General features: G+C 40.6%; 1 protein-coding gene across 2 annotated transcripts in view; it reads right to left on the bottom strand.

The window, feature by feature from the left end:
* The window catches only part of GNAQ (G protein subunit alpha q), a 333,551-nt gene extending 317,316 nt beyond the window's left edge, over window positions 1-16,235 (bottom strand). For both annotated transcript variants that reach the window (XM_054255455.2, XM_002742816.6), the window contains exon 1: window positions 15,388-16,235. In XM_054255455.2, the coding sequence (XP_054111430.1) occupies window positions 15,388-15,523 (136 nt within the window). In that variant the 5' untranslated portion in view covers window positions 15,524-16,235. The remainder of the gene's footprint in view (window positions 1-15,387) is intronic.
* Window positions 16,236-16,748: the final 513 nt, after the last annotated feature.

The following is a 16,748-nucleotide window of genomic DNA, read 5'->3' as shown; positions in this document are numbered from 1 at the left end:
CTGCAAGCTCCGTTCATGGTAAGTGCCCTCTATGTGTACCATATTTTATCTTTTATTACTGAACCTTTTCTATGTTAAGATATGTTTGGATACACAAATACTTACCACTGTACTACAAAAACCTGCAGTATTCAGTACAATAACATGCTTTATAGGTTTGCAGCCTAGGAGCAATAGGCTTTACCACATAAGCCTAGATGTATGTCTAGGTTATATAATCTAGATTTGTGTAAGTACACTCTAAAAGGCTCGTAAAATAACAACATCACCTAGCTACAAATTTCTCAGAAGGTGTCCCCATTGTTAAGTAACACATAACTGTACTTAAGAGCAAAATTTCTGAAAATAGGAGAAATTGCCACAAACACCAGAGTTATGGAAGACTTCTGCAGAATTCTCAGTACTTAGCAGATTCACACACAATTTAAGTAAGGAGATCAGTAGCAATATAAGCAACAAAGTTAAATAATACACATAATTATGGTTTTAAGACATATAAACAAATGCATTTTATGTATCCTAAAACAAAAATTGACTATATATATCAGACTACAATAAATTTCAAAAAGTAAAAACAGTACAGACCATAGTCTATAAAAATTACCTAAGAATAAATAACAAAGGTTAAAAAAAATCACAACCACTTGAAAAACTGAAACTATATTAAGCAATCAAAATTAAAAATAAAAATTGCAATTTTAGAATATCCGTAAAAGAATAAGAATGCTACATAGGAATATGTAAAAAAGCACAAAGCCTTAAACGCTATTAATTCAAATAGATATTTTTTAAACAATCTAAGAATTTTAATTCAAGGGAAAAAAAAAATAAACCTAGAAAAATTGCAAGAAGAAAAGTAATAAAAATAAGAAAACTTAATTAACAACAAGGATGCCCAGATAACTCACTGAGAAAAAAAATATGTTTTTTTCAACAAATGGTGCTGGGACAACTGGATATTCACATGCAAAGGACTCAGCTGAAACCCCACATCACATCATATACAAAAAATCAACTCAAAGTGTAAGCCCTAAAACTACAAAACTCTTGGTAGAAAACGGAAGTAAATTTTTGTGACCCTGGATTTTTCCAACGGTTTCTTACATATGAGACCAAAACACAGAAGCAATTCTTATAAAGTAGATAAACTGGACTTCATCACCATGTAAAACTGTTGTGCTTCAGTACAATTCTGCATATACCCAAACCTATCATATAATCTTAGCAGATTTGTTTTTTCCCCCTTGGAGACATGTGTCCTAGGGCACTCCATCCTTCCATAAAGAAACCATCAAATTTTTTGAAATATATAAATAAAGTGAAAGCTAAAAGTGACGGAAAACATAATTCGAATGATAAATTGAGTCTTCTGTTATTTATTTTTGTAGGCATATTTTCTAATTTTGTTATTGTGTTTTGTAGGTAGTTTAGAAAATAAAAACTTTGTAAAATGAATTTTGATTCAATAAAATGCAAATAATGAGATGTCTTTTTAAACTCATTAAATTGATACAATCCAATGATGGCTAAAACATGTTGTTTTGTTATGTTATGTTATGTTACATTATGTTATTCAAAATGGCTGATAATCAGACTCTAAAACATGCATGAAAAGAATCAAACCAGTGTGCAAAAATATATAACCAACAATGTTCACTGTAGCACTGATTATTACATTTTCTCAATAAAATCAAAGTAAATATTCATTAAAAGGTGTCAGGTATAAACGGTAGTGTGCTGTTATTTAACACTTAGTTCTTCCAGGGATGGGAGTAAGCCCTAATCTGTATTTGCCAATTTCTGTGGTGTAAACCCTACCACCATGTCTGATTTCAAGCTACCAAAGTTTGGTCACTGAATGCAGAGTTTAGACAAAAAAAAAAAAAGTGTTCAAAACTGGCTTTTATGAGCAGTTACTAGCTGCATCACATCACTTATAATTCAAAATGCATGGAAACATAAAAAGCCATATATATGATGCAAAAGATTTCTATTAACATGGGAAGACATCCTACATATTACTCAATGAAAAATATCCAATTACACATAGAACAGCTTATGCTGTATCATCTGTGACACTGAAACTTACATGTGCATTTCATCTTCATTTTGAAAGAAAAGGAATCATACATCAATGATGTATAACACACTACATTCAACCTAATTTTGTCCAGAACAATGGCAGTAAATCTGGCTTTCATAGAATATCTAACGCAGATCATTATTTTTTATTTTAAAACAAAATGGCAAAAGATCCACAGATTTGGCTTGATAGTAATTAAAAACTTCTGTATCAAATAATACAAAACAAAGAAAAAAACCAACAGACTGGGGTTAAATTTTTGGCAATAAAAAAATGACAAAAGGCTAATTTCATCTGTAGGTTTGGAGCTGAAAAATAGACAAAGGAAATGAGGAAACATTTCACAAAAGAAGCAATTTAACTAGAAACAAACATATGGGGAAATTATCACTCTCATTAATGATCAAATCAATACAAAGTTTAGAATTATGCACCATTTTTGCCTACTAACTTACTAATATAGTCTAATAATACTGTTCATGATGCTGCAAATTGTATATAACGGTTTCAGAATGTTTGGGGTATGTATAATCAAGAGTTGTAAAATTTTTCACATCCTCAGACCTAGAAATAACATTTCTATGAATCTGTTCTAACAGAATTGCGTATGTGCATGCTTTAAAAATCTATCGCCACTGAGAACTTTAACACAGCATTAGTTTTAAAACAAAATCATTGGGAGAAACCTAAATGTACCAAAAAAAAAAAAAAAAAGAGTAAACAATATACATCCTCTCAAAAGAATCTTATACAGTACCTTCATATGTTAACATGAAGTCTACATAGCCACATCAAGAAACGCTTAAAATCTAATGTTAAATTGTACAGTATGATCACATCTATGTAAAAAACAGAAAAATAAAACAGACTAGAAAGGAATGTGCAAAAAGAAAGCATGGTTCTTAGGTTAGACTGATTTTTTTAATAAATTTATGAATACATTTTAAAATCTGTTAAAAACTTGAATTATTTGTAAAATTTCAAAATCACTGAAAAACAGGATATAAAATAATGAAATTAAATAACAGAATGTGAGTTGTCATTCTTTCAAAAACTAACATGAAAGGAATGTCAGAAAATTCTTAAGTGGAAGAAAATAAACATTTCTTCTTGACTCAAACTTGGACTGTCTATTAAACACAATAGTTTTTCTCCTTACTAAACTTTTTTTACTATTTTAGAAACAACCAAACCACCAGAGGACAGTATCTCAAGTGCTCTTATTTCATTCCAAAAAGGAGAATAAAATACAACGTAAATTCAGGCCACAGTATACTGCTTAAAAATGCATATAATACAAATACATATAAATACAAATAAAGAATATTTTTAATAGAAAAAAAAATCATTGTGTCAACCCACAATTAAGGACTAGGGATGCACAACATATTAATTAATTCTGAGACAGATGCATTGTAATTTGAGTAGCAATTCACAGGTAGACTCTAGGGATTTAGAAACAGCCTCCCCCCACCCCTGCAAAAGAATCCATTCCCATAATAAGCATAGCCTAGAGTAGAAAACCCTACAGAAAATATGTTTCTCAAAAGACAGAGCTGGTGATTTTCATGAAAATATATTTGGAGTCAAGATTTCCGAAAGAAATATTGATGAAGTCCTATAATTTCCTCCATTAAAATGCCACTCTTTACCAATAATTATTGGATAAGAAAACACAAACGGTGTCCCTGAAAATGATAAAGCAACATACAGGTATTTTCTTCCATGGAAGATGAGAAAATGCATGGGACTCATCACTATAAGAAGTGGTATGTGCCCAAAATTTGTAATCATTTCTAATGTGCTTTGGATGACATCTTAGATGGTAACCCATGACAAAATAGAAGAAAATAGAATGTTCAGAAGATACCTATTCATTAGCCCTTGTAGACACCAAGAACCTTCCACATTCAGACTCTATGTCAGAGCCAAACTTGACTCCAAAAAGAGATAGTACGTGGCAATTCATTTGTTCTCGGACCATTACGAAGTGATTGATAAATAAAAATAACGGTTAATTTCAAGTTTCTGCATTACCAAGTTTTTCTCTCAAATTATTAAAATTATCCAAAATACATGCAGCTTTATTTTGAATGTCAGTCATAATTAGAAAGAGACTTTAGGAACCTTTGGGCCAGGCACAGTAGCTTACACCCATAATTCTAACACTTTGGAAGGCTAAGGTGGATGGATTACCTGATGTCAGGAGTTTGAGACCAGCCTGACCAACATGGTGAAACTCTGTCTCTACTAAAAATACAAAAAAATTAGCCAGGCATGGTGGCGGGCACCTGTAATCCCAGCTACTCAGGAGGCTGAGGCAGAATTGCTTGAACCTGGGAGGCGGAGGTTGCAGTGAGCTGAGATAGCACTATTGCACTCCAGCCTGAGTGACAAAGTGACACTCCGTCTCAAAAAAAAAAAAAAGAAAAAAGAGAGAGAGAGACTTTAGGAACCTTTAAAAATCAATGCTAGGGAAAAAGTCTACTCTTTGGCTTGAATGTAATGGCCCAGAATATGAACAGACACAAGAGAATACATCCAACTGGTAGATGCCTTTTCTCAGCTAAAAAGTGTTATTTCTACATTACATGCCTCCACTTTGTATGAATCTACCTGGCAAGAATATCTCATGATACTGCTTATCTATGTATTGCCCTGGGCACCTGAAAGCCATTTTACTATAGGAGACCAAGCCAAGCAAAAGCAGATTTCCTGTGCAAGGATGTCTCAACAGACATCTAACCCATTACCGATTAGCAGAGTTCTCAAGACAGTAATAGATGCATTTCTATCACCTGAAACAATTAACCAAAAAAAGAAAAAGAAAAAAAAAACCATAGAGGAGCCTTGCTGCAAATTTTTTTTACACGTTGTCAATGGTTTTTCTCAGGACACAACTTCACATGAGTTCTATGCTCAGCTATTTAACCACCTCTGGGAACAAAAGGACAGGAGTTGAGTGCATGCAACACAAACTTCTCCCATCCCACCAAGGCTTCTACACTTGCTCATCTTCCAACCCACCATCTGGGTGAGAAAAGGCACAGTGGATATGACTGAGAATGAAAACGTGGTAGGATGGTGGAGACAGCCCGAAGAGGCAGCATTGGTCTGGCTCTTCCTAATTGAGGTCATCAATCCAAGGCATGAGACACCTCTCCTTTGCTCTCCCCTCCTTCCCGCCAGAGCCTAGCCAAGAAACAACTGTGTCACCCTGATTGGCAAGAACACCCTCTGCCCTTCCAAGCCCCATGGGAGTCCCTATTACTCTACTTTGCCCTATGCCTGTTCTTTTCCCTGGTGCCCATTCAACTGCAAATGTCAGATCAAGGTAAGGAAGGCCAACACTGATAAGATAATGAGGAGAAGGCCCTGGCCAGAAGTAAAATAGGCCTAGGAATGCCAATTACCTGCCTGGCATCTCCAGTAGAATTAAGCTTTTCGTAGTTTCTCCAGAACTAGGATGAGAGTCCAGCTGTTCCTTCTTTGGCCACAGAACCTTTGTCTAGAATGCAGACAAGAGACACAGGAAGCTGCTTTTTTTTTTTTTTTTTTTTGAGGCAAGGTCTCATTCTGTCACCTAAGCTGAAGTACAATGGCACAATCACAGCTCAGTGTAGCCTAGACCACCCAGGCTCAGGTGATCCTCCCATCCCAGCCTCCTGCATACTTGGGTGTGTGCACCCATGCCCAGCTAATTTTTGTATTTTTGGTAGAGACCAGGTCTCACCATGTTGCCAAGGCTGGTCTCAAATTCTTGGGCTCAAGCAATCTGCCTGCCTTGACTTCCCAAAGTGCTAGGATTACACTCGTGAACCACCACACCTGGTAAAGCTGCTTTCTTAAGGTTTCTCTGATCATGGTCATGCCAAATGAGGATGGCTCAGAGGCCACAGCATTAGATATATTTTAAAACAAAAAATTGTAACAATCTTTTACCTCTTTGTATGCATGCTATAGATGTTTCTACCATTATCTGTTTTTCTGGTTAAAATGAAAACCCCAAGAAAATAAGGGCACAGTGATGGAAAAAGAAATGAACACACAAGATCCATCCAATGTTTAATTCTGAATCTTTCCTGGAAAGCCCTGGAAAAGAGACCTACTAGCACCAAATATAAAGCAGCCCCCTAGGCATGCCCTGCTGGGCATTCCCAGTGTCCAGGCTCAATGGGCAACCATCTGTCACCGAAAATGGCAGAGATGGGCTTGGGCAGCAAGATTATTTGTAGGCAAAGGAAAAGCAATGTTGTGTTTGGCTTCTGCCACACACATACTAAAGAGAAGCAATGCTTAAAGCCCAATGAAGAGAAAACAAACAAAAAGAAGTAGTGAGTCAAAGGAAGCTGCCTGAGGATATGGAAGAAAAGACCCAGTCCTGAGCCGAGCTGTGCTGGAACAATGTGTCTCTCCAGCTCCACCTCTATGCCTCCCAGGATATGGCCCTTCCTGCAGGAAGCAAGAGACCCATGCTGATATGACAGGAGGTTTCTGATACCATTTCTTGTAAAGACAGTGCAACTATCAGCAGCATGCCAGGCGGCACCAGGGGAGTTCTGGACAGACTCACTAAGGCTTCACTCACAGGCCCCCCTCAAAAGTACTCCCCCACTGCAGGGCACTCGGAGTTATTACAGAGGACAAAGAGAAGAACCAGGCCAGTCAAAAAGAGTCCACCAGACCTGGCAATGCCTCCTAGTAGAGCCCATCACCGCTGGAGATGGCAGCAAGCCCAGACCCCTCATCCAGGGGCAAGTTTGGGCAGAAAGTGGTGAAGACACCAAAGCAGCAGAGGGGAAGGAGAAAAAGCTTCAAAAATGGTCCTTAGAGATCATTTGGTGCAATCTCTTCATCCTACAGGTGTCTATAGAAAAGCAAATGACCAAAATACCCTCAGGTTAGTTCTGTGAGGAAAAAAAGATTCAGTAAGCAGGGCAGGAATACTTCACCCACCTTTCAGTCACAGATTTTAGAAAAGATATACGTAAGGAATCCTAAAATGCACAGCCATTTAACCAAAAAAAAAAAAACCCTTTCACAAAACTAGTCTGCCATTGTTTTTAAATTACTGCATGTTTTACCAATGTTCAAAAATATATTACAAAAGTTACAGAGACAAGAGAGTTAAACCTGGTCATCTTTTAAAAGCAAACTGAACAAGAATTAAAGTCATCTTGTATTATTAGAACAAGTCACAGGAAATGGGTCATCTCTCTAGGACAAGAGGAAAATTGCATTTGCCATCTGCAGAAAGAAGACATACTATAATGAAGGAGCTCTGCAAAGCATAAGTCCTAAATATCAATTCACATGGCAAGAAAATAGCAAAACAAACCCACCCCAAAAATGGGTTCAGGCTGACTGGGTATAACAAAAGTAAAGGCCACTAACACTGCCATCACCTTTATCTGTATGGAAATACAATCAGAAAAAGATGTTAAAAATGATTTGAAAGTCCACTGAGAAGAGGACTTTCAAATCATTAAATGAGGAAGATGCCTACAGCACCTTCTCCCATTCCAGCATATGCACTGCATCCTGTTCTGAAACCCAGTGGCTCACTATTCAGCACTGGCTCACTAACTCTCTGCTGGTAATCATGAACCAATCTCAAGTCCCTACCCTCTGGAAAAGGAAGAAGAATTTTACATTTTGTTCGGTAACAACTTATTTTTGCTTTGCAGACCAAAGTAAGTATTGCAAAAGAAAGTTAATCATCTCCTAAACACACATTCACAAATTCCTTCCTTTGAATGTATTATAGTACCCAACTTCCCCTCTCACCAGCTCACAGCCACATGATGTCTGACAGAAGCACCAACTTGGAAGTTCTCTAAATTGTAAGGAAATGTGCAAGTCAGAGAATCTGAGGAAGCTCTCTTAGCATTTAAGAAAGACGTGGTGAGAGATTAAATAAATGGGTGAGTGGTATTCATATGGAAGGGATGGGCAGTGGGGCTACAGAAATTGCTGGAAGAAGGAAAAATGATTGGGTGAATCAGAGAAGTATTCCTCTTTAGAAGCAACTAGATGCCTGCAGTTACCAGAAAATATATGGTGGTAGAAGATGTCACCAATCACCCTGTTGCCCCTAAAGTAAAAGAAAATGTAGAAAAGAAACAATAAAAATAAAGAAAAAATTTTTTCAACATGAAAAAAAATTGTTTGTTTTTTAGCAAGTGATGCTGATCCAAAAAAAAAAAGCCAGATTCTTGGAAAGCACAATTAATTCATGATTTTAGTTTTTCAAAGGAAAAAAACATGAGGCTATCTCCCAGAAATATACATGACTATGTTTCTAAACATCACTGTTTCTGGTAACAGAGCCAAAAAGTCTGGCTAGACCTCCATTTCTTTAATTTGTGGGTCAATTATTGTGAGGTTTCAGTAATATAATAGCAATTAGTAACATTTTTGTTCCCAACTGCACCACAATCCATTACACACTTCCTTGAAAACAACTACTTTATTTCTAAAGTAGTCATATTGTTCACAATTCATGATTAATCCTGTAATAAAGGTGCATGGATTGTCACATTTCAAAGAAGCTGTGTGTCTAACAGCTTTCCATTGGCACAGCTGGATCAATTGCTATTGGCTTTTAATTGGAAACAATACGAGAATGTTCAACTGAAACGCTGTCCCTAGAGAACAAATGAGAGGCAGGCAAGAAGGCAAAAACTGTCCCATCTTTAAAACAGAATTCCTTTTACTGTGCCCCAGGTGGCCAAGAAAACAGCAAAGAGGAGTGGAAAATGGAGAACATATGGATGATGCCTATTAGGAGAAAGCAGGCAATTTAAATTCACTTCCTCCAGTTACCCTCCATTCTTTTTGGAATCCAGCTTTCCACACAACCCTGGTTACTGATAATAGAATCATCAGGAATTGAGATAAAGACATAAGAGCAAGGATCTTTGCCTTCAAGGAACTTCCAATCCACTTAGAAATACAAAGGTAAGTTGTCATAAGCAGTTTCTCACACATAAAGGCAAAAATGATAGGCTCCAAGAACAGAGTTCAGATTCTCAGGATCATCCGCATTCCCCAGTTCTGCAATCCCCAGGAAGCTCCTACAATGGCCTTCAGATTATTTTGTCTCTTTCTGTGTGAAGAGCCAATAGAAAAGCCAAAGCCGGGAAGGATAAAAGTCAGAAGGGCATGTCAGCACAAGGGCATCAGCTACAAAACAAGAACTGTGCAAAGTGCTCAGTCTTTCCTGTTGGCAGTAAGACATAATGAGCACCTCACACAGCACGTTATTTTACACATAGTATGTGCTCATATTTGTTCATCTGACCAGCATTCTGTATAAAACTGTTCATTCTTAAGTTATACCTGGTTAAAAAAAAAAAAAAGTAGAGGAAATATTTTTAGTAATTTTTAATTACTGACAAGTATATGTTGAAAAAATGGATTTGAGATACCTTCACAATTTGATTTTTAAATAATACTAATTTTGTTCTTTAAAATTAACCATGAAGGCTTTTAACAAAATACTCCCCATCGATTATGGCTATGTATAAAGGTTAACAACAGAGCTGTACAGTGAATCCAATTTGGGATTCTCGGCACCACAATATGGACATTTATTTTTCTTTGTAAAGCCCACATTCATGACCACCTAGGACTTGTTAACTCATTTCCTCACTATGCCTAGGTCCTTTTTACTATGTTAGATGAGAAATCAGACAGATTTTTACATATCGGTAATGTAACAAATCAAAGGTGATTGTTGAACAAATTCCTATAATTTTTATTAGTAACAGCTATTCACACAAAATAGTGTTTGGGTCTGAGAATAGCTCTTTCTTTAATGTTACTCCATTCGGCAGAACAAGAGAAAACATTCACAGTTTACTGTAGTTGGTCATTGCCACAGATTTAATTACCAACAATCGCACATTTTACCTTCTATTGCTATTTCACACTTCCCTAGGATTAAGTCTGCAGAGATCTTAACATTATTTAAAAGGCATTATAAAAGTTTCCCTTTGAAAAATGTCACTGCCTCCTCCTCCAACCAGGAAATTCAACTCTTAAGTTTGTTGCTTCATATATTTGTATTTTCCTCAAACCAATGCAGAGGAAACAGATTCCCTCCACCTTCTCAGGGAGAAAGCAATCCTAACCTCCTTATAAAATGGCTTCTCTCTCTTCCAAGATGTACCCTTTGAGCTCTCTAGTTTCCCTCTGACACATCAAATCAACATTTCCACTAATATTAAAAGAACTAATAACTCCCCTTAAAAAAATTAATATGAGTGCTGGAATGAAAACCTTCATTGGAAAATCTTGTTAATTTCTTTTCAAGTGTAAGTTTGCCTAGATAATAAAGAAAAATCTGTTCCTTTTTTCTGCTAAGTTTAGCATAGCACTCAGCCTCACAACTGCAAAGGCTGTTTCAAGTCCTTAAAAATTCATCTGTAATAAAAATCATAACTATATTTAATAGGCACTTCTGAAAACTGGACATAAGCCATTTCTTCTAAAGTAGAGCTGAGTTGGTTTTCTTTTTTAATGAAAAAGATTATATCAAATTTATTTGTAATAAACAAAATGGCTACTAAATTATTCTTCTGGTTCTCCTTTCTAAATTTACTTTAAAATATGTGAATAGATAAACCTGCAATATTTTCACTGTTCAGCGGGGTTTTAATTTGTGCCAGATTTGCCATATGAAGAAATGACAAATGACATGTAGGTACAAGATGTGACAGTTATATGGAAATCCAGACAAGGAATCTACATAGTTCAATGCAAAAATCTTACTCCGAAGGCTTTATTAAATAGTCAGAGCCACAGTTTTGATTTTCGGGAGGGATGTTCCCACTTTGCTCTTCTGATATAAACTGTAAGTACTTTGTTTCAACAACAACAACAACAACAACAAAAAGATAACTGCATCCAAATAAATCCTGACATTCAGAAACATAGTCAACACTTGGAAGCTAAGAGTAGCAAAAAATAAAACCCTGTTGGTCCTTAAAGCAGTCTCATAAACACCATATTTTGCTATTTCTAGGGAGCTGCTGTTATTGAGGCTACTTAGACGGATGCTTTCATTCAATGGTTCTGAGTCACCATCCTAGACAGCACTGACCTCTAGGTTCAGGCAATCAACATACCCACTCTTCCTCCATCAACATACCCACTCCAGTGAACTCTACTGAGGGGTAGTGGGAAGCATGCTCTTTTCCAGATGTGCAGAAATTAACTCCCCTTACAGTTTAAATTGGCCATAGCATTTCCAGCCTTCCATGCCCCTTCTTGGTCTACAACAGTACAGCTTTCAATACAAATGCATATCCCTCATATTAAAAACATTCTAACTGCAACTCCTGAAATTCTGTATTTAATTATGGTGGTTTTCCTCATGTTATTGTACAGGTCGATCAAACACACCCGTTTAGTCATCATCATCACCTATGCTCTACAAAATATTAAAAATTCACTGAGCCCTGTACCATGGAGAAAAATGTATGGTAAAAAGATGAGAGTGTTAAATTAGCCTCTACACAATAAAAAGTAACAAAAATATAGAATGGTTTTTCTTTTCTTTAAACTTTCATACTTTAAGCATGTCTGTTACCATTCTCAAATGCATCCAGTACAGAACTGTAATACACTGGTTCAATGGGTGATGCATCTTACATTAATACTTCCTACCCTGGAATGCACTTATAATAAATTGGCTCAAAGAATTACACACAATTTTTTTAAGATCCTGATTATACCTGCCACAGATAAAAACATTACATATCTCTATATTTCTATAAATGTATTCATTATTGTCTGGTTTAATTTCCAGCAGGGGGGGTCATAAACAAATTCATTTACGCAACCAATATTTATTGAGAGAATTCTATGAGTTAGATATTGTGCTTGAAGCTGGGATTTAATAGTTACCAAAACAGACACAATCCCTATTCTCATATGTTTGCAGTGTACAACAGAAAGAAAATCTATGCTCATATATAAAATTCAGACCATACATTCTTCTATTTAAGACTAGCCTACACTTTGCCTGTTTCAATAGAGAGAATTCAATCAATTAAAGGGGTCTGCTAAATCTTCCTTTTTGATAATTAAGATCTAAAGAGTAAAAGACTTCAAAAACATGTAAACTAAGGACAGGTTAATAGGAAAAAAATGTATCTTCTAGAAACTGCAAAAAATTTCAGGATCACAGTATGTAACTTGAAGCAGGTATTCAGGGCCACTTGTATTACACAGACTTACAGAAAATTATATTAAATGACGGTATCTATGTACCACCAACAGAAATATTTAGTGAATATTCATGAATATTAATCAATTGAAGGAAATATAATGTACTTAACACCTAAAAAATATATAAAAACATCAAGTTAAAATGAAGTATGCTCTTGTATGTCTATGTAGAATATTAAGTTTTGAGTATCAAAATAAGCACTAATATAAATGAATTCAAAGAAAAAGTTAAAAGACAACAAGAAAATAATACAAAATTCAATATAATATTCTTATAGTGGCAGATTTCAGGGTTCGCATTTTTAAAGTTAAAATAAAAATATATAAGCATATGGAGAAAATTCAGAAGACTGGCATAGTTGCCGGATATAAATCAAAATAGGCCAAATTTTACTGCCATACTTTCATCTACTCAGGTCACTACCTGCCTTTTTGAATGTCTCCGTATTATTAATATACCTAAGTAAATAATTATATGAGCAAATGCAAGGGCACCCACTTTTATCCCTGTCAAAAAATTTTCTTCCATTAAAATGGTGTCACACCTTCAAGTAAAATTTACTTTGGAAACAATTTTAGATTTAATTTCATTTCAATACACAGTCATTCCTCCATAAACTGGTTAAAAATATTAGATCTTTAAACTATGAATGGATGCTTCCTATAACCTCCTCTGGATAGGTTTTGTTTAAATGATGGAAGGAACCAGGTCATTAAGTCTACTCATCAAAGCAGCAAATCAGGAATTCCTCAAATGAAATCCCTCCCTAATATCTTCCCCCTTATCGAAATCAACCACCCTGGATTCAAAACTCCTAAAATCACACTCATACACATACACGCACGCACAAATCCACATTTAGTGTATATTACTATACAAATAGTCTAAGTATTGTAGTATTTATGTTGCAAAAGCAACATACCAGGAACACGAAGCAGCAGCAATTCTTGCATTACATTCAGCTAATAAGAAAAAAAGTTCTCCACACTACCACCACTTTAGCAGTAAAATTGGTTTACATTTTTTTCCTCAGAAAATTATCTCCGTGTTCATTTTTAAAAGCACAGTGTTATTTAAATACACAGTATGTAACTGAACATCCATATAAGTGTATTTCCCTTAGACATTCAAACCTAGGCCCTTGACAACCCCCCTGGGCTTTAACTCTTAACTGCTGGGAAACCCAGAGCTGTCACTTTTCAGGCAAACTGGGTTGGCTGGAGAGACCTCAACTGCCCAGTTCACAGTTAAACAGAATCAAAGACTGTCAACAGGGCAACAGAAGAAAAAAAAAATTCTTAAAATAAGTCTCTCTAAAATCCGTGCTTTTCACCTTAACCATGCACTTAAACACTCTATGTATTTCTCTTTTTCGCTCTTTTCTTCTCAATCTTGAGAACTCAGAAAACATTCAACTGACCGTTTTCAGTCATTAGAAGTATCTCAAAAATGAGAATTAAAAAAAAAAAAATCTTTACTTTCCAGCGTCAGTATTCCTCTTCCCCTAAGCCCACCTCTTTCATACAGTGCTTTGCCTTCTGTTTTTTGTAAACATGTGCACATTTATCTAGAGTTTCAAAATGAAGACATAAAGAAAGCATGTCATGTAAATTAACCATTAGTAACTATTGGTGTGATCAGTGTATTTTGTTCTTGCTTGTAAATGGTCCAGTACATAAGCAGTTCATTTCCAAAGGCAATTGGTTCCTTGAGCCAGCAAATGGAATGCTCAAGATAAGAAAGAAAATGCATGCTTCTCAAACATCAACTGACAGCACAATATTCTTTTCTTACAGAAATGTTTGAGAAACATATTTATTATACAATTATACATGCAAATATCCAGAACTCAAGGGCAGTCATTTTTCAAGTCTGTTACTGCAAAGCTCTTTGCTCTTCCTATCCCAATAGCTCAGGGTTCTGTCGCTCTGGTTTGTATGTGAACCTCGATCACTTGATTCTGAACATCCTCTCAGAGATAATAATCAATAAATTCCAATTTGAGAAATGGCATTTTCTTGCTAACTTCGTGTTAAAGCAGAATGATTTTTTTTTTCAAGACTAGAGGGAAATTTTTCCTGTATGCTTACCGTTTTCCTTCTAGCCTAGATTCCAAAGATATTAAACTGCTATCTGTTTTAAACAAAAGGCTTCTATTTGTTGCCATGGGAGTAATTGAGAGGCTACATTGGTTTTCAGCAGTAACTATTGTGAATTCAGGCCTACATCTGGGTTGCCTCATTAAACAAAAGATACCGGTCGCTGTCAACAACCACACAGTACAACGCTCCCCTATCCCTCATCTTTATCTAGAAGGAATGGTGCAGACGAGAAACACGCCTGTCACCATCCACTGGCCAAGAAACTCTTCTAGGCTCCCTCCTTTCGAAGGTTTGGTGGCTAGAGAACAGCTCTTGTGTGACACATTTGGGCTGGCCCTCCCGCCCCGCCCCGCCCCCAATACACAGGCCCTTTCTTTGGAGGGCCAACCACTTGGTTTCCTCGTCATCACTGCTCTGGGAATCCAGTTGCGAGTCTGCCCGCCGTTCCCCCATTCCCTCCTGACCCCAGAGGACACTGATCTTGGATGCACACCAGCCACCCCGGCGCAGGCCATCCCCCAATGTGTCCCGGGCTCGGCTCGCCACCCGCTGGGCCACACACACGGCTCCCCACGCCACCAACCCACGGGAAGCCGCGGTCACGGCACTAGAAATTCAATCCCTCTGCCCACCTTTCCACCCCTGCGCCTCTGGCCAGAGTGATCTGCCATTTAGCAGATGCACAGCAGATAAGGCACAGCCCTCAGGGATACGAAAAGGAACAAGCCGAGGCACCGGGCAGGGCAGCCCGACCCCTCTGCTGCGTGCGTGTGTGTACGCGCCCGCGCACCCGCGCGGGTGAAGGCAGTGGCCGGGGGCGCGCCCGGGAGGGTAGGGGCAAGTCCCGGGCGCCGGGGGGCGGGGGACGCCGAGGGCAGCTGCCCCGCGGGGCCGGGGGTGGTGGGCGGGGGTTCGCAGAGGCCCGGCGGGAGGACCCGCGGCGGTCGGCCCCGGGCGGTACTCACCGAGCAGCAGCAGCTTGAGCTCCCGGCGGGCGTCCCGTTTGTCCCTGCGGAGCTGCCGCTCGATCTCATCGTTGATCCTCCGGGCTTCCTTGGCCTCCTCACTCAGGCAGCACGCCATGATGGACTCCAGAGTCATTCTTCCAAAGTGCCTCCGCTGCAGCCCCACCGGCACCCCCTGCTCACAGCGCGCACACACACCCTCCCGCCCTCGCTCCCCCGAGGCAGCGGTGGCCGCCGAGTCCCCGCCGCCCGGGCGCGCGTCCGGTACGAGCTCCCGGAACCGCCGCGACTGCCGCGGCCAGGGCCGGGGCCACCAGGTGGGCCGGGGGCGCGGCGGGAGCGAACTGCCTGGGCCGACTGGAGAAGCGAGGCGGGCGCGGGAGGCGGGCGCTGGCTCGGGGGGCGAGTGAGGGAAGGCCGCCGCGCCCGGCCTCGCTCAGACGCCCGCGCCTCCTTCCCCGAGAATGGGCGTCCCGCCTCGCCCCCCGCGCCGCCGCCGCCGCCGCCTGCGAGGCTCCCCTACGCCGTGCGCCTGGCGGCGAGAGCTCATCCACCGGGGTGTCCCCGCAGCGAGCGGCCGCCGACGGCTTCCCGCGCCCGGCGCGCCCGCTCCTCGCCGCCGCCTGACACGGCTCCCGGGCGCCCTCGGCCCTGTCCGCGCCCACCGCCCGGCTCGCGCGCAGACCCGGTTCCCGGCCCGCCCGGCAGCCGCGCGCTCCTCCGCCCCCGCCTCCGCCTCCGCCTTCGCCAGACGCCCGCCCCCTGCCCCGATTGCCAGGCGCGGAGCGGCTGCTCAGTGCGCGCCCTCCCCCTCGCCACACACACACATTTTCTTCTTTCTCTGAACTGGAGCACAGATCCGGGAGGGAAGAGGCGGCGGCGAAAGGAGGAGGGGGAGGAGGCGGAGGGGACAGGCGCGGGAGGAGGGGAGCCGGGAGGCGGTGCCGCCCGGCCCCTCCCGGAACGCTTTCCTGGGCTCGCGGCCGCCGCGGCGCGCCTCCCAGTGCGGCTCTCGCCTCGCCCGCGCGGCTACCCGGTTGGGCCGGCCCCCTCGGGCTCTGCTGGTGCCTCCTGCTTTCGCACCCTGGGCAGAGGCCGCGAGCGCAGCGGTCACGGCTGCCCCCAGCCGGGGCCGGGCCGGGTCGCCGCCGCGCGGCCGGAGGCAGCGGCCGCCGCTGCTTGTCAGAGCCGCCGCTTACCTCCGGCTGCCGGCCGGCCGGGCGTGGTAAGGCGGGAATATGGCGGCCTCTGCCTGCCTCAGCCCACCGGCCCGGGAGCGCGGCCGCGGCCCCTGCTGAAGTCGCGGTAGGCGGCCCCGCGGAGTCCCGCACGCGCTCCCCGCGGCGCCGGCGCTGGCGTCC

The sequence above is a fragment of the Callithrix jacchus genome, chromosome 1 (assembly GCF_049354715.1).
Source record: "Callithrix jacchus isolate 240 chromosome 1, calJac240_pri, whole genome shotgun sequence".
Lineage (NCBI taxonomy): Eukaryota > Metazoa > Chordata > Mammalia > Primates > Cebidae > Callithrix > Callithrix jacchus.
This window is presented reverse-complemented; position numbering and strand designations above follow the sequence as displayed.